At 41.9% G+C, this 26,415-nt stretch overlaps 1 protein-coding gene across 4 annotated transcripts in view; it reads right to left on the bottom strand.

The window, feature by feature from the left end:
- Positions 1–26,415, bottom strand: part of Cped1 (cadherin-like and PC-esterase domain containing 1) — a 272,255-nt gene that overhangs the window by 125,198 nt on the left and 120,642 nt on the right. For all 4 annotated transcript variants that reach the window (NM_001431795.1, NM_001431796.1, NM_001431797.1 and 1 more), the window contains 5 exon segments: positions 893–1,050; positions 3,305–3,409; positions 4,521–4,688; positions 5,907–5,979; positions 6,976–7,118. In NM_001431795.1, the coding sequence (NP_001418724.1) occupies positions 893–1,050; positions 3,305–3,409; positions 4,521–4,688; positions 5,907–5,979; positions 6,976–7,118 (647 nt within the window).

Genomic DNA, 26,415 nt, shown 5'->3' with positions numbered 1-26,415 from the left:
AGTGAATGTTAACAGTGGGAGAAGTTCTAAGAAGTCCTCAGATCCACGGCTACTTGTATCTTTAATTCCAAGTGAGTTTCTTACAGTCACTGTCTCCTGACACAGAAGGGAATAAAGGACAAGGGAACATTGCTGAAGCTATTCCCAACAGTGACTGGAAGGGACATAAATGAGTGTCATGTCCCTTAGTCTTTCATCTCCCTGGGAGGCTTAGGTCTAATTCTGTTTTCCTGGCAGTAGAAAAATCAAATGCTCTCTTAATTCTATCCATATTAAAGAACAACAAAGTTTAAGTGCATCCTTTGCCAGCTTCTAGAGACATTACTATCTCACCTGCCTGTCCCCTCATTGGCTGCCTCCCCTTAAAGTAGAAACGAAGATGGGAAAGCACTCTCTAAATCAAACCAAATAAAGCCCAGTATATATTTATAAAATCAGATTATTTTTTATTCATAATAAAGCCATGCCTTTCTAACTCCCAAATAAATGTGCCTGCTGTATCTATCTTCAGGATGATGGATGGCTCAAAACACAGCCCCTGTCAAATCTTGCAGATGCTCCGGTAATCCAAAGGTATGGATCACACGGTGAAACAATACTAGAATGTTTAATTTTAAACATTACTTTGTTATGGAGTCACATCTTTGTTTGAAACTGTTGGACGGCCTTTTTTTTTTTTTTTTTTTTTTTTTTTTGTTACAGGGTCTGATGACCACCAGAACCATTATGGTTTCAGTACTTGAAAATCATTTATTTTCCAGACCATAAATTTTTGGGCGTACTTCCTTTTTTTTTTCTCCTGCTCGCTTTAATGTAGGCAAAGCCTTTTGAAATCAATCTTTTAGACTTAAGATTTCTTGGATTGCACAATTCACATTTGTGGCTCTCTTACCATTCCAGTGAATGTAGCTGTGCCTTTTTATTCACGAGCCAAAATTGTTCAAATACATTTAAAAGAGACCAGTAGTGGGACAGGACTGAGCCAGGAGTTGCCGTATCATAAAATTCACCCATCAGAGACTGAATCCCAGGAACAGTGGATGGGAAGAGCTGAGAAGAAATGTTCAAAGAAAACATCAGCAGAACAAAACAGATCAGCTGAAACTTTGAAACATAATTTAAATGGTAGTGTTATGGATACTAATTATATTTTAGTTGGATATTGTTTGGTCAAGCAATTGTTTATTAAAGACCTGCTGGTCATAGGCTGGGTTGATAACACAGTTGCACTGAAAGCATAAAGACCTCAGTTAGATCTCCAGATGCTACAAGAAAGCCAAGCATGACTTCATTCAGAATCCAGCACGGGAGGCAAAGACTCATGGACCCCCTGAGCTCACTGAACAGCTAGCCCGGCCTACTTGATGAGTCCTGGGCCAATAAGAGACTGTTGCAGAAAACAAGGAAGAAGGCACATGCGGAGTGACAGCTGGTGTTGTCTTCTGACCTCCATATTTACTGGATGCACTCATTCTTGTACACACCCATGCTCACACACACTCACACAGAGACCACACACACACACACACACACACACACACACAGAGAGAGAGAGAGAGAGAGAGAGAGAGAGAGAGAGAGAGAGAGAGAGAGAGAGAGAATCTACTGGTCACTATTATAATTTAAATTTTGGTACTAAAGGTTGCTTTTAAATGCATTATGAAAGTAATTGATGATCACATTTCTAAATGAAGTCACTTTTTTCCCCTTTCAGTGACTATAAATGGGTCTCTCCTTTCCAGCAATTGAAACCTGAAAACAGCTTGGTAACAGAGGAAGTCAGGCAGTGGAGAAATAAAAAAGTCCCTTTGTGCTACAGGCAGGTTATGCCAGGGTGAGAACTATGAATCTCACAAAAAAGAGGAAATTGGTTATCTTGTTTCTATGCTGAATCAAGAAATTGAGGATTAGCCTTGTTTCTTTACTTCTCTTGTTCCCACAGAGGCTGTCTGCCTCTCAGTGTTTTGAGTGATGAATTTCTACATTTGAGTGGGTGTCTAAACCATTGAGCTAGACTGTCATTTAACACATGTGAACTAATTAAAATAATAAGTATATTGGCTACATTGTCTTGGATTCATCACGTTTCTCTCAGTCCTCCATAGCATGAGGCTAAATTGCATAAAATACGTCAGGCTTTTATTGGTGAGCTTGGTCAACTGGTTACAACTTGAATAAGTAGTGTGTATACACAAGTTGAAAAAAACTATAAGAAATATTTGAACCTTGTATCAAGTTAGTAACTCAACAATTAACTTTAAATACTATTTTAACATGGCTTTATAGAAAGAAATATCAAATAAGATACAAAGTAATTATATTCTATAGTCTACATTAGTGGCAGAAATGAAAGAAAGCACACTGAACATGGGCAGTCATATGTAACCACTTAAGCTTTGATATTGACCAATAAATTGATGAGCCTCAAAAGTACCAGGGTGAGGAAAACATGTCCTCTGACAGGTTGACACCAGTAAGAGCTGCTCTGAGTAAACTATTCAGTACCCTCTATTGACTCTTGCAATATTGTAACTACCAATGAAGATTAGGCTGTTTTTCCCAGCCAACCATCAGACTGAGCACCGAGACCCCAATGGAGGAGTTAGTGAAAGGACTGTAAGAGCTGAAGGGGTTTACAACCCCACAGGAAGAACAACAATATCAACCAAGCAGACCCCACAGAGCTCTCAGGGACTTAACCAACAACCAAAGAGTGCACATGGAGGGACCCATGGCTCCAGCTGCATGTGTAGCAGAGGATGGCCTTGTCTGACATCAATGGAAGGTCCTGGGAAGGCTTGATGCCCCAGTGTAGGGAATGTAGGGGGAGTGGGGCATGGGATAAGGGGGTTGTGAAGGGGAAACCCGAGAAGGGGAATAACATTTGGAATGTAAATAAATAAAATAACCAATAAAAAAGATTAGGCTGTTTTAAAAGTCTTATTATGTTAAATTATATTTAATTTTGCTCAAAAAGGGTAATAAAAATAACAAATATTCGTTCCTTGTACATGCCCCAAAGCTAAAAATGAAATGCCCCTTAGAAAAATATCAGCATCTTCCCCCAGAGGACCATGACAGCTACTGTGATGTCACTTCCTTCACCTCTGGTAAATCCCATATTATTAGCAAACTCTTAAAGCAAATCATATACGTCTTCCCAAAAGAGCAAAAATAGCTTACAAAAGGGTTGTAAAGAAATATCTGTGTGCGATTTGAAGGGGAAAATCGGGCAATTTATGGCTAATCTATTAATACCATAATGTCAGTCACCAAGTGGAAAGAAATGTCACTTTTGTTTTACCAGTTGGAATTGGCCCAGATTCCCAAGTTCCTTTACAAAAGTCCTAATTGAGTGAATTTCCTCTAACGACAGGCACTGATTTAACTCCTTCTGATACTTTCCATCCTAGAAAGGAGAGAGGAAAAAAAAAAAAAAAGCCTTCAGAGACCAGGAACCAATCAAATCATCTTTCCTCACGCCTGCTCAATAAATTGACCAGACTCTGTAAACAGCTAAACTTACTAAAGTTATAGAAAGTTACTAAAGTCATTGAAATGATAAGTTGTCACAACACTATCCATCCAAAGATTTAAAAAAAATATCATGCTTGATAAGAGCGACTGTCTGAGCTAAGCCTACGGAGCCTTGGTAGTAAGGTCGGGGTGGGGGTGAGTGCAGGAGACAGAATGCATGGGACAAAAGTTTGGGAATGCGAGATTTCCCTTGGGCCTTCTGAGCTCTAGAGGCTAAAACATCAAAGCGTTTCTGCACAGGAAGTCCCAATGCGGAACCACACAGGTGGAGGGCTTCATAGACTTGCGAGCCCACCTCCCAGCCCAGGTTTCCCAGCATGCATTTGCTTCCTAGTGTGTACCTGAGATCGAGCGACGTTCTGGGAAGAGGCGTGTATGACAGGCACTATGAGTACCTTTGTGAGATCTTTTACATTCTCCTCTTCCAAATTCTCCAAATACGGGGTTCCAAAATACACATGGAGGGGGTATAATACTATGATAACCTGATCAGATTTTTTTAGTGTATAAAACCATTGTGCTAGTCTGCCATAAAAAAACAGCACGAGTCTGAAACACTCCACCCTGGTTGTCAGCATCTAGCCAAATGTTAACAGACATGAATATTTAAGCAAATTCATGTTTTAATTCAATTCCTCTGGAGTCATCCTGGAGTAACCTGGCATCCTAGACGGTCTTCAAAGCGTTCTAAGAGTCTTTGTAAAGTGTTCTAAAATGTATAAACATCTATCATTGTTTCAAAATATCTATAAACATTCCTCGACTACCACAAACTTTTTTTGTCATTTTCTTCATAACCCTTCACACGTACACTGGGTCAATATGAAATGATGTTGGTCCTTAGGTCGGAGGGAAAAAAATCCAGAAGCTCACAATAATCGGTAACAATTATAAATTAATTTCAAGTAAAGTATTTATCAAATTGCACAATAAAAATAACCAGTGGCTGAAAACCACTTGTCAGTGTTCAAGTGTGGGCTTACCACAGATGCACCTGCCCTCTCAGGCCTCTGCAGCATCTCAGAAACCACGGGAAGGGAAGACGCATTGGAGAAGAGGAAGTCGAAAGTATCCCTTAAGAGGATTCTTTCCGTATTTTGGTCCTCTACGTGGAGATTCTCATCATCGTGAAATTTTAAACGCTCGTGTACCTTGGAAGGGAGAGAGGTAGAGGAGGAGACAGCACAGTGAACGGAGCTCTGATTTATTTCAGGTTGGATTGTAGACCAGAACTGCCATCTAGTGGTCTTCTCGGGGCGAACAGTTCTGTAAACCTGAGGACCGCTTCTGATGAGAGAATATACCATTCTTTCAAGGTAAAGGAGCCTGAGTCAAATTCTTTATATCTCACGTCTATTTCTCCACGGACAATATACGTGTCCTCTTTTCCAAAACACGAGTTTTTTTTAAATATCTACTATTACAGTTGAAAAGTGAATGGCCACTTAAAGATTTCATAATATTAAAAATTTTACAGATGAATCTTAAAACTGCAAGCAAATAAAGTTTGAGAAAAAAGAAATACTGGTGGGGTTGAACTCTGGTTACCCATTAGACTGTTGTGTTTCCTGTTCCTTCCCACTTTATAGCCCAATAGACAGCTTCGTTTTTTAATAAGTTAACAATTTTAAAAATTTTTTTTTACCACTGAAGGCTGTTTAGAAGAAAAATATGCTTAGGAGAAGTGATCTGAAAGAGTTATAACTCGAAGCAAACTTTAAAAAACCCACATTTATATATATATACATGTACCAGAGAAATATTTTTAAAAATACATGGACATTTTATGATTTTAGATTAAAATTTAAAAATAATTTATTTGTATCGATAGGATGAAATCTACAACCTAGTGTATTCCAGGCAAGAATTCTGTCACCAAGCAGTCTGTCTAGTCCCCATGGACTTCTTAATTAAAGGCTCAGTGGTTAAAAGCACTGACTGTTCTTCCAGAGGTCCTGAGTTCAATTCCCAGCAACCACATCATGGTGACTCACAATCATCTGTAATGGGATCAACGCCCTCCTCTGGTGTGTCTGAAGACAGCAACAGTATAGTCAGTCACATATATTAATTTAAAAAAATTTTTTAAAAAGTAGACAAGGACAGAACTATCTTTTCAGGACACCACGCAAGTCCCTGCATCATCTTATGTTGGTTATTATTGATGTGCCCCGCTTTTCTTCATGAATTAAGGGGAACTATAGAAAACTCTGTGCTTGTCCTAGTGTGTCTGCAATGGTCGTCCAAGTTCACAGACTCCCCCCTTGTTAAGAAAACCATGGGCACATGAGCCTGGAGTGACTTCAAGGCATGTTATTCTTAATCAGCTGGTAACTGTGAAACCCGCTCCCACCCCAGCACACACTCACCTGCAGCACCACAGGATTCCCCGGATCTCCATAACCAATGTCAAAGGTCATAAGCTGAAAGCAGTGCCTACATCTGGAAGGAGAAGCCGTAAGTTAGCTACACTTACCCGCCATCATAGCATTGCTAATGATTGATACCATTCAGCTTCAGTGAGTAAAGAGGTCAGTGGACAGTAGAGAATCACGCGAAATGGGTTGTGGGTTCGAATCTCCTTTGCTCAGTGAAGACATTGCAAATCTGCCTCCGTTCTCCATGACCCACTAAGGTAACCATGATGTTAATGCCTGAGAACCTTAATATGGGGAGCAGTCTCCAAGGCCACCATGCCTCACACTGATACGTGCAGACTGAGCACCTCTCTCTTGTTGGAAAACGGGAGTTAGCATCTCCTTAGAATAAGGAAAAGAAGCTATAGTCAAAGGAGCTGAGATGTGAGAGTAGAGGTGGCCAAGTTCTGTTATCTAGAGCTTTGGTCTCTTCCTCAGCATTTTGAAATCATAAGGATGTTTGAGAACAAAGTGTGACACGTCTAGGTAAAGTTATACACAGCCAATACTTTAGTATATTTGATGAAAATACTTTAAAGGTGGCCACAGTTTCAAAATAATTTTAGGATCCAAGAACAAGCTTGGAGACTCAGCACTTAGGAAGTGGAGGCAGGGGAATCATAAGTCGGAGGCTAGTGTAGGTTGCAAAGTAAGATTGCTATGATGAGGACAACGATGATGATGGTGATGATGGTGGTGGTGGTGGTGGTGGTGATGATGATAATGATGAGCCCTGTATTTTATTAATTTTCACTATTTAGATACAAAAAATAGCATGTAACAAACTCTGAAGTTTTAGAATCTGTAAATCAGTCCCTGCATGCTTAAAAGATCATATTATAATATACTGACATACAATTTCCAAGTACTATTTACTTTCAACGATTAAGTTTTTCACTAATAAATTTTAGAATCTCCCTCCCTGCCTGTCTATCTCTGTCTGTATCTCTCTCTCTCTCTCTCTCTCTCTCTCTCTCTCTCTCTCTCTCTCTCTCTCTCTCTCTCTCTCTCTCTCTCTCACCTATGAAAGGTCTTTGGTCCCAGAGTAGATGAGTCACTAAACACCTCAGCTACCAACAGCAGCTTGCTAATGGCTTCCTTCAGGCTGTCCAGGGCTTGCAGAGGTGAACTGGTCCTCAGGAATGTCTCAAAAAACATCTGCAGCTGTGAAAGAAGCAAAAAAAAATTGATATGGCAAAATAAATTTTCGTCTTCATATTGTTTCCGAGGGAAGTGATAGGAAGTGATCCTTTAGGCTAGGTCTCCATGTCAACTTCAAAAAAAAATTTTTAAATAGAAAAATGTGAGAATCTAAGATTTAAACATTTTTCAATTTAAGTCACAAAGAAGAGACCTTGTAACTTATCCTCTTTCCTCTTTCCTTATAGTATGGACTCACCAGAAGGAAACGTGCACCTAAAGTAGTGTGGGGGTTGCGATCTGAGCTCTGTGGCTTGACATGTGGTTCTATCAGTAAGGAGAGTGGACTTCCCAACCTCTCCCTAAACTTGTTTCCTTACTTTACACTGAGGCTAATACCCACTCACGAGAGAGCTGTGCACCCAACGTGGGAACAATACAAAGCTATTGGAAAAACAGTATAAACGATGAAATTCAAATATTTGGTTCTTTTTTTAACCGCTCCATTTTCTGGGCCATATCAGAATAAAAACATCATTTCAAAGTTGTTTGCCTTCATCTCATTTTTCTCTGGGAGCAATCTAGACAGGCAGGGAGCAAACTAAGAGAGTCACAGGACTGGGGCAACATGCTTTCCTGTGCCGGAGAGGATGGGTAGCATTAGGGAAGAGAAGACGCTAAGCGTCTATGTCTTCCTTTGGACAACACTGTTAGCCTCACAAGAGGCTGTCCTTGTTCACTTAAATGTTAAGAGTCATCAGACAGAGCTACCTTTTGAAGATGCTTAGCCTTAAATTTCATGTCAATATTTTTCAAAAATATAAACTGAGTCTCATTGAGTCGCAGACTTTCTCTAGACAAACATGGGCTTTCAGGGATAAAGAACAAAAAATATTTTTTGAAAAAACAGGCAGCAGGCATTTGATGAATGCTTTTGGAAGAAGAGGAGAAACCTGTCAGACTGCAGAGGCTCACACTCGAAAAACATCCGTCATGATGATCATGAAGGACAAAGGTTGGCAGAAGTCATCGATGGAAAACGGTCACCGTATCTTTAAAATATGCCAGCGAAATTCCCCAACATAAACCACAAAATACTGAGACCATAAACTTTTACAAGCCAAAACCAGAAACCTAACGAGACCAGACATTAAGACCCAAAGAACATATCATCAACATCTGGCAATTGAGGTATTTTTCTGTTTTACTTAGGAAAATGAATGGAGTAATCGTATAATTAAAAGAAAACAAATTAATGCTAACAGTAAGATCATTAACATCCGTGAGTCAAATTAGAATAACATTGCATGTTTCTGAATAAAAGCAATATAAATCTCACTTCGTTCACCATCGCATGTAGGAGAAGTTGCCAATGACATTTGTGCATTCTTTCCACATATATGTCACCTGAATGTCACTCAGTTTAAAGTTAATGATATAGCAAGGTTGAAAAGCTCTGCTTAGCATATATGATGTACAAGACTGAGTGTCAAATGACAGCCTCCAAACGGGAGCATGGCAAATTAGTATTTGGGATTTGTATTTACTCCTCTAATATGCAAATGATTCTTTCTCCCTTAATAACTAAACAGTCAGCAGTGGGCACAAAGCCTATTCAGTTAATCCATTCCCACTTTGGGTGAGATTTCTATCTGTAGAAAGCATGCGTCCTGTGACTTGGGGACACGTTTCACGGCACCGTGCTTACACTCCAACTCTGGCTCTATGCCACACGGACACTTCATGGAATTAGTAGTTTCTGTTCTGTTTACTTATTGAACTTACTCAGCACAATGTCGACAAACATCATGTGTCAGAAATAAAAAGAGAACTATCAAGTATTTGTGTGTGTGTGTGTGTGTGTGTGTGTGTGTGTGTGGTATGTGTGTGTGTGATCAATCTGCAGCAAGTCTCCCAGACACGGCGTAATACATTTAATATTCCCCATAACTGGATCACTTAGACTAAATGAGCAACTAATTCCTGTTTCTGTTTTTACTGCAAACGACTAGGCTAATGGTATTTCCTTTGTCAAATTATCTGGGATCTGTGCACCTCATTGGGCAGTCAGTTGCACAATGACATGTGCCTGATGACCTCATCAGAATTATCCGGTTAGAGACAATTCGATGTCAGTACCTGAAAAACCTTTCACTCGGAAGATGTCACCTCTCTGCCACAAATCCAAGAAGGAGCAACGTTAATATCACCTTGCTGCTCATCCGAAACATGGGAACACAACCTAAGTATTAAGCAGACTCTTCTGTCCTAGAATGATGGATGACACTTTTTCCCATTTTTTTCGGTGCTAGGTGTTGCCCTTGTGCATGGGCAGTAAGTTTGCCATGACACATGCAACAACTTGTCCCCAGTCAACATCTCTAAGTTAAATAAAGAAGACAGTATAACTTCCCAAGGAAACCGGGGCCTTGACTAAAACCTCAACTCTTTAAAAATGTAGGTGTGGTGGTATACATGTTTGATCCCAAAACTCACGAGGCAGAAAGAGGCAGATCATCTTGAGGACCCCTTGGGTTACATAGTTCATTTACAGCCATCATAGGCTACAGAGTGAGACCCAAGTCTCAAAAAACCCAAGTCAAAGCAGGCGAGGACAGCGACAGAATGAGTAAAGCTTCTCAAAAGGTGACACTGTTTTACAGACTACTCATTTTCCTGTCTGTGCAACGACACCCAAACTTAGTGCTAAGTAAAGGATAGAGAACAACCTTCTAAGACCGCAGTCGTAAAGATGGTCAGCTTGGACAGCACTGCTCATGCGTACTTATAAATCAATAAATAAATCAGTCAGAGAGAGGCGTTAGCATTTATGACGTAAATCCATTCAAGCGACGAAGACACAGGTAAGAGAGCCACAATTGTGAATTGAAATTGGAAGGAAGGGAGAAACTGAGAATGCACCAAAGTATTTGGAGGGAATCTTTAACTATGCACTTGAGATCTTAAAATACTTTGAAAGTGTCCTAATTATTCACCTGATTTGCATACCTCATCACCATCTCAATGTTTCTCTTTTCCCGTGAGAGACTGGACCAATTATTCTCAGCTTATTGATTGGTTCTCGATTAACACATGCTAATAATTCTGTATCAGACCTGTTGATCTTCTTGTCTGTTCTTCTCTTTAGATTGAGATATTTTAGGCTGGGTATGACCGCCGTTACTCTGGACATCCCGGTACCTGAAGCAGGATGCGTGTTTAGTAAGGTTGTTGAATGAAGAATCCTAAATATGGCTTTATAGAAGCCCCAGAAATGTTCATCGGAGGAATTGGTTTCTACAGCTTCTAGATAACATAGTTTTAAAACAATGTATTAACTAGGGATATAGCTCAGTGGCAGAGCAGAAGACCTTTTGCTTAGTCCTGTACGACAGACACATGGGCTACTCAGTATTTGTTCCTCGTGTGCATCTCACTAGAGTGAAACAGCAGGCATTGTCTTCATAGCGACTTTTAATAAAGTCTTTGAAAAATAGGAGCCTACAGCTATTTGAGAGGTCTTTTAAGATAAAAAATTTAATCCTAGAGCTAGAGAAAAAGTTGGAAGATTAACCAATATTAGTTTTTCGTAAGGTAAATACCTTGACTAACTTGGAACCTTTAGCAGAATACTAATGTATTTTGACCTGGGCTTGTATGCTGTAATGTTTTATAGGTAAATTAAGTTCCCCATGGCATTTTTTAGTGTTACGGTAAATGCTAAAGAAACATGTTGTCTTCTTTGATTGAAGACTATTAGAAATTTAAGTATTAATATTTACAATAATCATGTTAAAAGGTGGGCAAATACTGTCAATTGCTGGGGAAATACACATTAAAACTACAGGAAGGCAAGCCCTCAGACTGGTTAGGATGACTATTATCTGATAATCATCTTCAAAAACACTTATATTTATAGGTACCAGGAAGTCCATGAAGGAATTATGATCCGCAAACTCCATAGAGAATGTAAAAAAAAAAGTGATTTCTCAAAAGCAAAAATGGGGCAGATTTATTATCATTGGCCCAGCAATGTCTCTCGGAAGACATGAGGTCAGATCTCAGAGAAATAATTGCACCCACATGCTCATAGTAGCAATAGCTTTCGTAGCTCAAAAGTGGAAGAACCAAGCAGACTTTGACAAAGGAAGGGATATGAATAAGTGTTCTTCGCTGACACCAATATTACCCAGTCTTACATGGGAAAGAAGTCCTGTAACATGTCACAATGTGGATGAACCTTGATAACATTCTCAAAGGAAGAATTCATCTCAGAAATCACAGATCCTCTCAGTATGAGGTGTCTAGAGAAGGTAAATAGGAACTGCAAAGTCTCTAGCAGAGGCTGAGGGGAGAGGGGATTAGGAAGTTGTTAGTAACAGGTAAAATAGGGTTTCAGTGCTACTCAAAGCTCTGGAGAGTATGGAACAGTATACATATGGTTAACATTCTCCAACTGGACACATAAAATGGTCTCTATAGCATATGTTAGGTGCAAATTAGCACAGTGAAAAAAATTCAAGCCTCTCGGCCATTTTCTATCAACTCTTGACAACAGCTAATTTCTGTCGCCAAGGTCCAAAGGAATGCTGCTTGGCTTTAATGATCAGGACTTTTCAAAATGAAGTGAAATATAACCAGACCTCATTCACTCTTCCCTCGCTCCACTGACTAGTTCCGGCAAACAGTCCAAATGCCATGTGTCTCTATGTCCTCATGGTCTCTGCCTTTTCTATGAGCAGGTTTACCCTGGCCTTGGATGTTGTTTGACCAGGGTGTGAAATAGTACACAGAAAGCTTGCATGTTGGAAAGAACAATCCAGAGGAGAAAACAAATGAGATAGCGTGAGGTTTAAGGCACGAGGGTTTCAGGTATTTGTCAACACTCAAAAGAAAAAAACCACTTAAGGTTTACACTCACCTTCCCATACAATTAAATACGCAGAACCTGAGCTTCCTGCCTCTTTGTCTGAGTGAAAGTGGGAACAAGATGCCTTTGACGGTTTTTAATGCAGATGGAATTTATTTTGGAATTTAAGTCCTCTTGCTGGACACGATTATTCTGGCTTTTTGAGACCCACCAAGCACCTCTGACTTTCAAACAACCAGTTTGTTTTGCAGAATCCTTAAAATGTATCTAAAGTAGTTCAAATAGTTCAGAAATTTACAGTGATGTATTTCATATACAAAATATTTTTGATCGTCTTATAATTCTCAATTAAAAATATGCCCATACATTTTTGAAATTTCAGTGACCATATAGTTTTAAGCCATAGGAATAAAAATTAAAACAAAAAGCCCAAACATATTTTCCGAAGAGTTCTGATGCAGGTATTGGTCATACGTCAATTGCTCAGAACAACAGAAATATATTATAAATCTTTAATGAGATCTTTTTGATTAAAAAAGTAAAATCATACTGGAAACACACCTTTCAGATGAATATACTTTTTATTGAATTAACTCATGTCCATCTGGAAGCACATTTCTAATTATTAAAACAGTATAAATTCAGCATCAGTTCTAATAATATTTTAGCAGCAATATGGATGAAACTTGATCACATAGATACGTAGATATATAAGGAAGACTTTACTTAAATCATCGTGAAAACATGTTGATTTCCCCACAAAGTGTATTAGAAAGAATAACTTTAGTCCCTGCATTTGGGAGTCAGGGGCAGGCAGATCTCTGTGACTTCGTGGCCAGCCTGGAGCTCCAGCTAGAGCTCCATTGCAAGACTTTGTTTAAAGAAATTACATAATAATTTATCACAACATAGGAGATTTTGTCAAAAATAAATAATTGAAAGTATTTTCTGCTGATGCAGAGACTCACAGACAAACATTCCAAGTGGAGCTTGGGGAATCTTGTGGAAGAGGAGGAGGAGGAAGGATTGAATAAGCCAGAGGGATCAAGGACAGCATTAAAAAACCTATACAATCAACTAACCTGGACCCATTGTGGCTCATGGAGACTGAACTGTCAATCAGAGAGCATTCGTGGGACTATCTTGGGCCCTCTGAACATGTGTAACAGTTGTGTAGCTGGGTCTTCAAGTGGGACTCCTAAAACAGGATCAGGGGCTGCTCTGACTACAGTGCCTGCCTTTAGATCCCTTTCCCCTCCCTGGGCTGCCTTGTCTAGTCTCAACAGAAAAAGATGCCCCTAGCCTTACTGCAACTTGATATGCCAAGGCTGGTTGATATCTATGTAAGGACTCCCCTTTTCTGAGGAGAAGGGAACGCTGGGTGGGTGGGAGGAGGGGAAGGAAGAGAGATGGACTGGAAAGAGAAGGAGAGGAAACAAATAAATAAATATAACTTAATAAAAAAAAGGAAAAGAAAGTGATTTCTGTTGTCAAGGACTTGTTATCCAGTTGTTAGCATCTTTTGCTTTCTCTAACAGATACCATATTTAAATTTTCTTGTAGGGGCTGGAGTAAAGTAATACTCCTGGTCATCTTGACAGGCCATAGAACAGTGTGGTTCTCAACAAACCTCAGTCTCCAAAAATATTTATATTACAATTCATCACAGTAGCAACATAATAGTTCTGAAGTAGCAATGGAATAATTTTGTGACTGGGGTCATCCCAGCATGAGGAACTACATCAAAGGGTTGCAGCATTAGGAAGGTTGATAACTGCTTCTGCAGAATACATGCCGCTTGGCACATCTGCGAGGTTTCTACATGAGGTTAGTAGAGGTGAGAAGATCTACTTAACTGCCACACCAGAGAGGAATAAGAGAGTAGGCTAAACTCCAGCAGTCATCGCTCTCTGCTTTCTGACTATGGTAACAATGTGACCACCACCTCCTTCTCCTGCCACCTGGTCTGCCATGGCGGACCCCATCCCCTGGACCTGTGAGCTCAAATAAACCTTTTCTCCCTTAAGTTGCTTTTGTTGGGAATTTTGGTAAAACAGTAAGACGAGAACCTAATATAGGGGTGAGTGTTAGCTGTGAATATTTTTTCCACTATAGAACATTCTCCACCAAAATATTAAGCCTAGATTTTCTTGTTCTCACGACGATGAGAAAAGTGCTACTCCAGAAATAAGAACCTGACTCAGAAATTCCTTCTCAGCAAGTTCAAGCTTTTAGCAGGCATACAACATGGCGTCAGACGCACCAGACGTCTCTCAATTTTTATGGAAGCAGAAACTTGAGGTTACGAATTCCAATCATGAGCCTGAAGCCAAAGAGGAAAGTGTCACGAACCACCGTGGTGTCGCAGCAAGTCTGCTGGGCTGCAAAGCTTGCCTGCGACTTCTATGCTGATACCCTCCTGCCCCCTCACTGATGTGGGCAGACCGGAAGTACAATGAGGACGAGCATCTGTGGTTTTTACGTCCATAGGAAATGAATGACTTCAAACCTCCATGCTTTTCAAAGCACGCACCTTTTCAACAACATTTCTAAAATATCATTCTCAACCATTTGAGCAAGTCCTGAGCCCTAATTACTTTATGGGGGAAAAAAGAGAGAACTTTTAACAATTTAAATTGTCTGGATCAAGGGGAGGGGGGGAGATCTCTTGTTAAATCGGATGATTTAAGAATATAAAAATCTCGTCACTTGTTTTAGTTCGTTGAAAATGGCTTATTTTAAGGTAAACTGTGGGAGAATTGAATGAGGTGGACTTACACTGGGATACTTGTTTTGTGCATTATTTGGAATTAAATCACTGGTTTAAGTACTAGGATGAGCTCCGAGTCCTCAATGACACAACTGACACAAACCACTTCATTAACTGATTCTTCGTGATAACCTAACGCTGTGATGCCCATACTAAGCTTAGAAAATCAGAATGCGGATTCTGCGTGATTGAAGCGGCTTCACAGTTAAACGTCTTGAACTCCCCCACAAGAATGCGAAAGGACTGGAAAGAAGCAGAATTCAGGAATCCGAAGGGGCCGCCAGAAGCATAGAAAATGAACGATTTGCTTTGAATGGCAAAACCTTGCTCGCATTGTACTGGCCCGTCTCGGAGAACTGCCGGGCTGCCTTCATCATTCCTTCCAGACTTTCTCCGCAGGAAATAAAGGAGCAGAGAGATTTCGCCATAAAGAGCAAAAGCTAAAGTTATAAAGGTTTTATCATCGAATTATGTGTAGACCTGCTCAGTTTCTCTACATAAATGCCATTGTTCAAGCAGGTCGCAGCTCTCTCCGCTGACTTTAAAACGTAACCCTTCTTTAAGCCTCAGTAAGACCTAACGGGTCATTTGCAAACTTTTCCTCTTTTATTACCATATTAAGATGATATCGATGCTTACTATAAGTGGCATATATTAATTGTGATGAGCAGCATACAAACTTGCAAATAGGATGTTAGAAAGATTCCTATTTCACAAAGTGAAGGAGGTTGTTCAGCGGTAAAGAACTGGTTGTACAAGCATTTAGACCTAAGTCAAAAATCATTAGTGCCCACTTAAAAGTTGGATTGGGGTGTATGTCTGTGACCCCAGCACTAAGGGACAGAGACAGGCAGATCCCTGAAGCCCACTGGCCAAGCAGTGTAAATAAATAAATTAGTGAGCACCAGGTTTGAGTGAGAAAATGTGTCTCAGAAACTAAGCCAGAAGACCTCTGGCCTCCAACACATGTGCAGGCATGAGTAGTCACATGTATCTATGTGCATGCACACAAACAAGTTCATGTGGAAAGCCGTGATAACATTTGCCATTACAAGATGGCGCCGGCTTCCGCTGCGCCAGCCCGACTTCCTTTCAGGAAACTAGCTGTATGCGCATGTGCAAGAGTGTGTTCGCGCCAAGTCTTTGCCCACCCCGGGGCGTGCCAATGAGATCATGGGTAAGCAACCAATCAGGCGTGGACACGCCACATTAGGGTGTATATAAGCAGCACCATTCTGGGGCTCGCTCTCCTCCTCTTCAAGATGCAATAAATGCTTTGCTACAGAAGGATCCTGGTGTCCGCACGTCGTTCTTGCTGGCGAGACGTTGGGCGCGAGACATTTGGTGCTGAAACCCGGAACAAACACCTCACCATCGCCGGCGCCGAGAAGAGCCTCCGCTCGCGGAGAGGGTCCAAAACTGCAGGACACAGGTAGGCTCTGAGAGGCATGTTTGGTCTTGATCTCTCCCGTCTCTCTCCCCCATTAGAAGATGCAGTGGAAGTTTTTGTTATCGTTTTGGCAGCGCTCATTCTTTCTCTTTTGGTTTTCGATTTTGCGACTGCCGCTAGGCACAGTCAGAAGTCGTGCCTAGAAGATGAGAAATGCCGCCCAACAGTAATAGCAGGACAAGGGGCGTTAGAGGAGTTACAGGACAGCATGTCAGAAACAGAGCGAGGTGAAAGATTAGAAGCTTTAAGAAGGAAAGGTGCACCTAAGAAAAGAGGCCCTTCCAAGGACCTTGGATCCGAGGAAGCGAGAGATAAGGGAAAGGACGCCCTGGGAGAGAAACAGGGAGGAGATAAAAGGAACACAGTATTTTGGGAGAAAAATTTTGTCTTTGTGCTTGTAAAAGGTGTGATTAGGCTCTGGAAACTTCACAGAGTCATACTGATCAGATTTGATAGAGGTAGACCGCCTGAAACATTTATTCAGGAGAATCAAACAAAAAGATATCTCAATTCTAAACTTTTGTCTTCAGAGTTATATTTTACAGAGTGTGCCTACTTAGATTCCTGGTCTCAAGGACTTTTAGCTGGGACCAGTCAGAACATATCAGCTACAGCATTAGTTTCATTTTTCCTACCCCCCTACCCCCAAGGACATCTCAACGCCCATGCACAGCTTAATGGAGTTAATGTAATTGGGTTGTAAGTGGAAATATTCAGGACTGTGTTTCACTTCCATACCATTTGTGAATGTCAGTCGTGCTGCTCAGATATCCCGTAGTATATCTCAGTATCTTACAGGAATTTGGTTTCAACACGTTGATGGACTAGTCCAGGAATTGAGACAATCCATCGTCCATATCAACTCCTCTCGAGTGGATGGTCACCGTGGAAGTGGTGGGAAAGGGGAAATCCTACCTCTCTGCTGACTCCTATTGGAATCTGGGTCCCTTCGGTGGGACACCATCTAGTTTTTTCCCTCTATGTCTATTGTCTGTCCTTGGTGCACCAAGCTGTCCATGTCTGTCAGTTTATGTCTGTGGTTTTTGTTTCTCGTTGTTTAAATGTTTTATGTTTCGTGTTCAAAAGAAAAAAGGGTAAAAACTTTATCTGTCAATCGTTCACACCTTGATTTGGTTTTAACTCGTTTCAAAAAAGGAACAAATGAATAAAAAGCAGTTTCAATCAGTCCTTGGAGCCCTGTACCTGTAGCCAGGTGTCTAGGTCAGCTGGAGAAGCTGCCTGGGGGCTGAGCGTCTGCACAAGCTGATCTTAAAGGCGCCAGCAGCTCCTCAGCTTCTTTGGTACAGGAGCTGATGGCTGTTTCTCTTAGAAAAATCCCTGACTTATAATTAGACTTAGCAGGTGACAAGGTGCTTCTCTTAAAATCATAGCTAGAAAAGTAAACGTGGTGCTTGGTCTAAATATTAAAGATATGTGTAGCCACTTCAATTTTGTTTCTGATTGGTTTTAAATGTATAAATATACTCTACATGCCTTGGTTATGGACTATTGGCTTTTAAGTTATTAAATATGGTTTAAAAGGTATAATATTGGTAACAGAAAGTTGACATAAAGCTGGTAATTTGTATGGAGTCATTCTAGACAACATGTGGCATGAGCCAACCTAGGGAAACAGGTCTAAATTGAGATAATATTTTTATGGAATTCTTACTCTAGAAACTTCTAAAAGAATTTAGGACAATGTCTCTTTGTTGAGGTATTGGAGACCGCACCATCGTGCGTTCATATGTAGGAATTGACAGTCAAACTTTGTAACGGTGTTTTGGAGACTGGATTTTGGAGACTAGATTGTTAGAGGTTGAGTTTTGCTTTCCAAAGTTGTGGTTTGCCCTGAAGTTATCTGTATTTTAATGCTAATTCCACTGCCCCAAGGACAGCTGCCTAGTCACTACTCAGAACTCAGGTGACCTTGTGGTTGTGCTCTGGTGTTACAAGGAGAACTTAAGGATTGTGATTAAGGATTGCCAGTGTTTCAAACTTATTTATTATTGAGAAAAAATCAAACAGATAAAGATTGTTACAGGATTTATGAAGGATTGATGAGGTTTTAGAACTTGTGAGAGCATTACAGCCTGTTTGCTTACTCCAACTGCCATTTCAAGATAGATTTAGAGGATGTCCTGGCGATTGTAAGTTTTCATTTTGTGAGCTTGCTTATAATTTTAGAGAGCCCATGAAGTGATATCATTAAAAATTTTTACAAAAGAATGGCTAATAGCCTTATTATGTAATTTTGTTGCTTCTTCAATGTAAGAAGTTAGAACTTTGAATCTTTCAGTGTATATGGAAATTTTTACTACAAACCTTTGCTCTCAAAATGAGCTTTAATATTTGGGGAGTAGCTGTTACACTACTCCAGAAAAGAATATTTGAAACTAATTTTAAACTTCTAAGGATATGTTAGTTGGCTAAGTACCTCACCTTACCAGAGGACTTAGGTCTTTGTTATCCTCATTGGAAATAAAGTTTGTGAGGTGCTAGAGAGATGGCTTAGTGGTTAAGAACACTAAATACTGTTCCTTTATAGGCCATTTAAGAACTCAAACTGGATTGCCTGGACCCCTTAGCAAGGGAGGACAATGATACCAGGCATATTATAGGGCTTACATAGAAACAATTAGTCAAAAAATCTCATTCTTTATATCACCAAAACAATAATGCTAGAAACAACAATTTGGTATACAAGTCAATTTATAAATACAAGTGCTCAGTGTCCTCAATTTAATCCTCAAGAACTTATCTTAATAAATAATATTTTAACAAAATTTCAATAAATAAAAAGGGGGAGTTATCCCTGTATGCTAAATAATACTCTTTTTATTTCAATTTTAAATTTTGGATGCCAAGGTTTATGGCACCCTACAACTAGGCATACTTCTGCCTAGGTGAAATAGAAAGATCCATATATTGGCATGATCCTGTCCAGATATTTTATATGGGGAAGAGGGAATGTTTGTGTTTTTTCTACAGGATGCTACAAGAGTATGCCAGCTGCCTGAGTGGTTGGTGAGACTTGTTGATCCTGGTTGCATGAAGATTCAGCTTTCGTGGTTCGGGTCCCTGGAGTCATTCCTCTGCCCTGAGAGGAAGATGGAAGATCCCCCCTCATCTTTTGTCAACCACTGCATGTGTCCTGTCCCACTGTGGCCTATGCTCAGACCCTCTGTGCACTGCTGCTTGCTGGAGAAGACTGGACTCCAGCCGTTACCCTTGCCCCCCTTATTCCCCTGGTAACTCTTGCTGCCTTAACTGGTGTTGTCATCTTGCAGTCTGTAGCTTCACAGGAATGCCATCTGCGTGAAGCTGCTGTGGACTGGGGAACTCTGCCCTGGTTGTACAGATCTCAGACATGGTTCCATTGCCTGCTGGTTGTTCCAGAGAAGAATGACCGATCCTAAACTGTCCTGGGAAAGACCTTGTTACTTTCGCTGCTATTGTAGCAGCCATTACTGCTGCAGCCATTGTGTCTGCAGTGTCTGGAGTTACCCTCCCCCAATCTATTGTTAGGCAAGCACAGTGGGTGAACTTTCTGGAGTAGTTGCTAACAATTGGGAATTCTAAATTTTATTATAGGAGTGGCTTGACTATGGCCCTTGGTGGTATGGCCATAGCAGCTGAGGAGAACCAGATGAGGTGCCCATTACTTATCATCGGGAGAGGCTCAACCTCTACAATCTCCTAAATTATTACTCTTTTGCCCCTGGGCTCAAGTAAGAGGAATGAGAAGATGACCCGATGTAGTTTCCTCAGCGACGGGCAACTTCCTCTGACCCTTGACCAATCTAAGACATGGAACCTTGGGCGCGACAAGGTGATCCTATGACAGATAAGGCTGGGGTTCCAGAGGTCGATCCTAAGACAGAGGTGGCTACACCCCGTTTAAATGTACGGGCCGGTCAAATGCTCCTCTGCCCAGTTTCTCCCCCAAAAAACACACATATAGCCCATGGAGGGACTCTCTTCCTGGATTTCTTCAGCCTTTTCTTACTTCAAAGAGTGGGTGGGAGTGGCTCTGTTTGGTGCAACCCTATGCTGTGGATTAGTGTTCATGCTATGGTTGGTTTGCAAACTCAGATCTCAACAGAAACGTGACAAGGTCGTTATCACTCAAGCACTTGTGGCCATTGAACAAGGGGCCTCCCCTGGAATTTGGTTATCTATGCTCAGGAATTATTCGGCATCTGAGTTCTCTGCTCTTGCACCCCATGGATTTGCGGATCCATTGCACTGGGATGAGAGAGACTCAATGATTCTTTGATCAGCCCTTCTACATCGCTGAGGTTTCCTCATTGCACGTGATAGGGCGATCATGATTTCCCCACTAACTCATTTTCTGGCTGGCCTCTTTTGTAGAGTTCGCCCTAGATCGTTTAGCAGTTACTGTCACACAGCACTGCAGTATCCAGAGACGGGCAACTTTCCTCATGCACAGACCAATCTAAGACACGGGGCCCAGTGGCGATAGGGTTACCCTACGACAGATAAGGTTGTGACATTAGAGGAACGACCTAAGACAGGAGCCACAGCAGATGGACGTAACTGCAGAGGCCTAGACCAGCCTCATTCTAGTAAAACAAAAAGGGGGAGATGTGGAAAGCCGTGATAACATTCGCCATTACAAGATGGCACTGGCTTCCGCTGTGCCAGCCCGACTTCCTTTCAGGAAACTAGCTGTGTGCACATGTGCAAGAGTGTGTTCGCACCAAGTCTTTGCCCACCCCGGGGCATGCCAATGAGATCATGGGTAAGCAACCAATCAGGCGTGGACACGCCACATTAGGGTGTATATAAGCAGCACCATTCTGGGGCTCGCTCTCCTCCTCTTCAAGATGCAATAAACGCTTTGCTGCAGAAGGATCCTGGTGTCCGCACGTTGTTCTTGCTGGTGAGACGTTGGGCGCGCGACAAGTTCATGGGCCACATCCATACACAAGATTCCCGTCTCTTATGTCTACAAAGTGTAAGGAAGTCAGAAGGAAACTATCTTTGGATATTTTAGACATTTAATGCAGATGATCTAATTTATATCTTATCAAGTCTCATGGTCAAGCACAGAGGGAAGGAAAATATATTCATTATTAAAAAATAATAATAACGGGCTCTGTGGGCTGAAAAGATGGCTGAGAGGTAAAGGGAGGAGACTACTTTTGCTGACGGCCCAGGTCCCGTTCCCAGCATGCCAAGCAGCTCACACCCACTGGAAGTTACACATCCAGGAGGATCTCATACCTCTGTCCTCTAAGAGTATACGTGCTTGGGTATCTTCCTGTACATGCATGCTCCTGTGTGCACACAGTTGCGTGCACGAACACATACCCCCCACAATTTAAAATAATAAAAACTTTTAAAAATGGTTCCTACTGGTACAACAAAGAGAATGATACAGCAACCAGTCCAAACTTAACTGCTGCCATGTTAAAGTGTTGAATCCATATTAGCTTCATTACAAGCCCCCCTGCTATTTCCTTAGCCCTCTCTTCCCCCAGCTACCGCTCTCTCACATAAACAAAATTCAGCATTTTACGCACGCTATTTTAAGAGAGCATTTAGTTATGAGTCATCGTTTTAAAGCTGACAGTTTTATATCTGGTAAATGCGATGCTGTCTAGCACGAACTGATGTGTTCTGTTTGTTTCCGGTAGCTGAGGGCTGACTCCTACTCTTCCACAACACATTGTCTTTCCCATTGCTACCGAGTCATCCTATGAAGACGAGCTTGAAACACATCTTTTTTCAGTTCATAGAAGACAAGAGTCCCCAGTAGTTTTGATACAGCCTTCTACCTTCGGTACCACAAAGTGAATTTAAAAAAAAAATGTGAGAACAAAACAGTAGTAGCTAAATTTCTTTAAACATTTTTTTAAATCCATGAAGCCTAAGTGGCTATTCCATTGTCAATCTTGTGACAGAGAGCAAGGCCTTCTACTTGCATATGGTTGCACTAATTAGAATTGTAAGTCGTGACTTAACAAAATCTCTTCTCGGTATATGCCTATTTCACTGTAGTTAGAGCGACAACATTTGAAAGGAAATCTCAGAGAAAAATTGTTCTAGGGTTCTCAACCTTTTCTTCCACACAATTTGAAAGCTGTTACATGCACACTCGTTTTGCTGAAATGTTTAAAATCAGCCTTGCCACACTGCCTTGGTAAGCACGCTGGCTCTGAATGCTTGCTTGGGGCCTCAGACTGCCAAGGGGTAATTAAGACGTTCTATTCTCTGGAGATCTGGAGTCCTAATCCTAACTGACATTTATTAGCTGGCTCCTCTCCACTGGATCATGAATCTTCGTTTCCTCATCCTTGGAGAAGGTATAAACACACACCTCTTCCCAGGTGTGTCGAAAGTTTCGGATAGAGCTACTTACGAGAACAGATTCAGCACGCTATAAAGTGACGACTGTTTTAGAATATTAGATTCCTCACGGCTCAAGCTTTTCGGAGTTTCCTTAAAATACCTTATCTGGGCTACAAATCTTGTACTTCGTTTTTCCATGCTCCCTCAGAACTCCCTCCGCATTTCCTTCCTTAGCTTTCTGCTGCTGGAACAAGATACCTGAGAAAAATTACCTTAAAGCAAGGAAGACTGCTGGGAAGGGGGACAACATTTGAAATGTAAATAAATAAAATAATCAATTTAAAAAAACAGGAAGAGAGACTGGCTGGTGGTTTCTGGTCACCATTTCTGAGCTATTTTCTAGAAGTGTGTCATAATAAGAAGAGGGTGCTGCTCATTGATAAGTGGCTATTAGCCCAAATGCTCGAATTACCCTAGATGCTCAGAACACATGAAACTCAAGAAGGATGATCAAAATGCAAATGCTTCACTCCTTCTTTAAAAGGGGAACAAGAATACCCTTGAGAGGGAATAGGGAGGCAAAGTGAACACCCATTCAGAGCCTGCCCCACATGTGGCCCATACATATACAGCCACCAAACTAGATAAGGTGGATGAAGCAAAGAAGTGCAGGCTGTCAGGAACCGGATGTAGATCTCTCCTGAGAGACACAGCCAGAATACAGCAAATACATAGGCGAATGCCAGCAGCAAACCACTGAACTGAGAATAGGACCCCCGTTGAAGGAATCAGAGAAAGAACTGGAAGAGCTTGAAGGGGCTCGAGACCCCCTATGAACAACAATGCCAAGCAACCAGGGTTTCCAGGGACTAAGCCACTACCCAAAGACTATACATGGACTGACCCTGGGCTCCAACCTCATAGGTAGCAAAGAACAGCCTAGTAAGATCACCAGTGGAAGGGGAAGCCCTTGGTCCTGCCAAGACTGAACCCCCAGTGAACGTGATTGTTGTGGGGAGGGCAGTAATGGGGGGAGAATTGGGAGGGGAACACCCATAGAGAAGGGGAGGGGGAGGGGCTTGGGGGATGTTGGTCCGGAAACCTGGAAAGGGAACAGCAATGGAAATGTAAATAAGAAATACCCAAGTTAATAAAGATGGAAAAATAAAAAAAAATTAAATTAAAAAAATTAAAAAAGAAGAGGGTTCACCTCGTGGAACTTGAGGAGCAGCAAGGGGGTGGCGGCTGAGAGCAAGAGATCCCCCCGAAGTACATGTCCTCGGTGTTGTACTGCCTGTGAGTAGGCTTTCATTCCCACCAATGATGAACCACCTCCTACACCTCCCTCCGGTGGAGCTGAAATCTCATCCACTCGGAGCTCTACCCAGTGTTGCCCGTGCTGAGCAACTCACGGACACTGCCGGAAACTCTTCACTGTGCCGGAAACTCTTGAGCTGTTTATTGCATTCCGGCCCACGCTGCAGTTATCTATAAATATGTATTTTTTTTCCTGCCGCTGTAGGTAGCGTTTCTTTTGTGAGTTCTTTTCCATGGTGCCAGCACGCACTAGTCATTCTTTGAATGATTTCTGGAAAATAAGTGTGTTGGATTAACCCGTGGGTGGTTACGGAAACAGTCGATACTGCTTTCTTTTGAGTTGTTTTTGACTTCACGAGCGAACGTAAATATCTCACGCAAGCCTGAAGAAGGAGATAGGTGTGTTCCTTCCCCACCAATGTTTATGAGAACATTCTCTCTCTCTCTCTCTCTCTCTCTCTCTCTCTCTCTCTCTCTCTCTCTCTCTCTCTCTCTCTCAGGGTGAAGGTATACAGCCATTAGATGAGCAGCCTTTTCTAGAAGAGAACCCATCAGACGGAACACCCTTTCCCTCTTCTCTCCTGGGCTCTTGCATCTAATTTAAAGATCTCCTTATTCTCGCATTTGTGTTTTAGCTTGTTCGAGCCTGATGATAAAATGCCCTAATGGGAAAACACAAAACTCCTGACTTCCTATGACTTCTGTGACAGATTACTTATATTCCGGTGACCTGGCATAAGAAAATCTATTCTCTTACAGTTGTAGAAGCTGCAATTGGGGTGTCCTTGGGGCCTGCGTTTCCTGCTAAGCCTCCAGGAGACAACAATGTGTTCTCTCTACCGCCAACTTCTGGTGGTTGTTTACGTTCCGTTGAGTGCAAAGGCCTAATCTCTATCTCTTCTTCTTCCGTTTCTCCGACCTTTTCTCCCTCCATGTTTCTTCCTCTTCTGTAGCAGTCATCTCTCCTGACTTTTGTCCTGTAAGGTCCTCTATCACCGGATCTGGAGTCTGCTGTGAAATCCAGGATTGTCTTAACTGTGGTAGTTCAAATAAGAATGGCCACCACAGGCTCCTATATTTGAATTATTGGTCCCTCTTTGGTGGAACTGTTTTGGGAAGGATTTAGAAATGTGGCCTTATTGGAGGTATGTCGCTGGTGCTAAGGCCTTCAAATCCCATGCCAGTCCTCCCCTCACCCCTACCTGTGGAGAAAATGTAAGTTCTCCGTCTCAGCTATGGCTCCCCACGCCATGCACCCCACCACAGAACCAAGTTATCCTCGTGACCCTGACACCCCCAAATAGCCAGATCTGTGAATGAGACCTAGCTACACCACTAGCTGGCTGGGTAACTGGCAGCTCTCCACAAAGATCAGTGGCCAAACAGGCAGTGAAGAGGAGCGGTATCCACTGCTTCTGTGAGAGAAAGCTAGCTGTGTGATGAATCAGATCCCACCCCCACTTTGCCATTCACACTTCCCCACAAAGTTTCTTTAACCATATTTGTTTTACTAACATTTTAAGCTAGCATAACAAAGTGGTGAGTTCCATTTGCCATTTTTGTAAATACTGTCACCTCATTTGTTCCCCTCTCCCGTTATCCTCCTCGGACCTCTTGCTCTGTCTACTCCCTCTCCCCTGGCTCTCTTCCTCTTCATGTTTGCCACTGCCCCATTCACAATAGCTCAGAAACATCACCAGCCTAGATGACTACCAACAAACGGGTGGAAAAGGAATACGATACAAGAACATAATAGACTGTTTTCAGCTGTGAAAAAAATTTGAAACATGACGCACGCCTTCAGAGAAATGAAGAGAATTGGAAACCCTTATATTAAGAAACATAAGCCAAATTTAAAAAGAGAAAAGCTGTAGGTTTTTCCTAGATCCTCTTGCCCTGCCTCCCCACCCCACGCCCGCCCCTGCCTCAGGACCCAACAGCCTACCTGTCTCCCGGGAGTCTGCCATAACCAGGAACACAAGTGAGATCCCCTACCCCAATACCCACGCCAGCTGGGACCCCCACAGAGCCCAGCAGATCCATGAGCATCACCTGCCTTCCTGTCTGCACCTCTATCTGAACCCCTGGCAAATCATCAGGCCTGCCCCTACTCCCACCTCTCAGCCTACCTGTCTCTTAGATCTGCCATAACCAGGGACACAAGGACACAGGAGGCCTGCCCTAACCAGAGACAGCACTGCCTGCCTCCCAGGAGGCCTGTTCTAACCTAGGACACACAGCCCTTGGAGGCAGGCTTCAGTCTGAGACACCCAGACCAATTAACACTAGATAACCAGATGGCAAACAGCAAGATCGTAAGCTATAGAAGCCATTATAATTTGGCATCATCAGAACCCAGTTCTACCACAGCAAGTCCTGAATATTCTAACACACATGAAGAACAAGATTCTGACCCCAAATCCCATCTCACGTAGATGCTAGAGACCTTGAAAGAGGATACAAATAACTCCCTTAAAGAAATGCAGGAAAAGACAGGCAAATGGGCAGAAGCCCTTAAAGACGAAACAAATGAATCCCTTCAAGTTATATAGGAAAATAAACCAAGCAGGTGAAGGGATTGATGGTCCAAGACCTA

The sequence above is a fragment of the Rattus norvegicus genome, chromosome 4 (genome assembly GCF_021556685.1).
Source record: "Rattus norvegicus strain SHRSP/BbbUtx chromosome 4, alternate assembly SHRSP_T2T, whole genome shotgun sequence".
NCBI lineage: Eukaryota > Metazoa > Chordata > Mammalia > Rodentia > Muridae > Rattus > Rattus norvegicus.
This window is presented reverse-complemented; position numbering and strand designations above follow the sequence as displayed.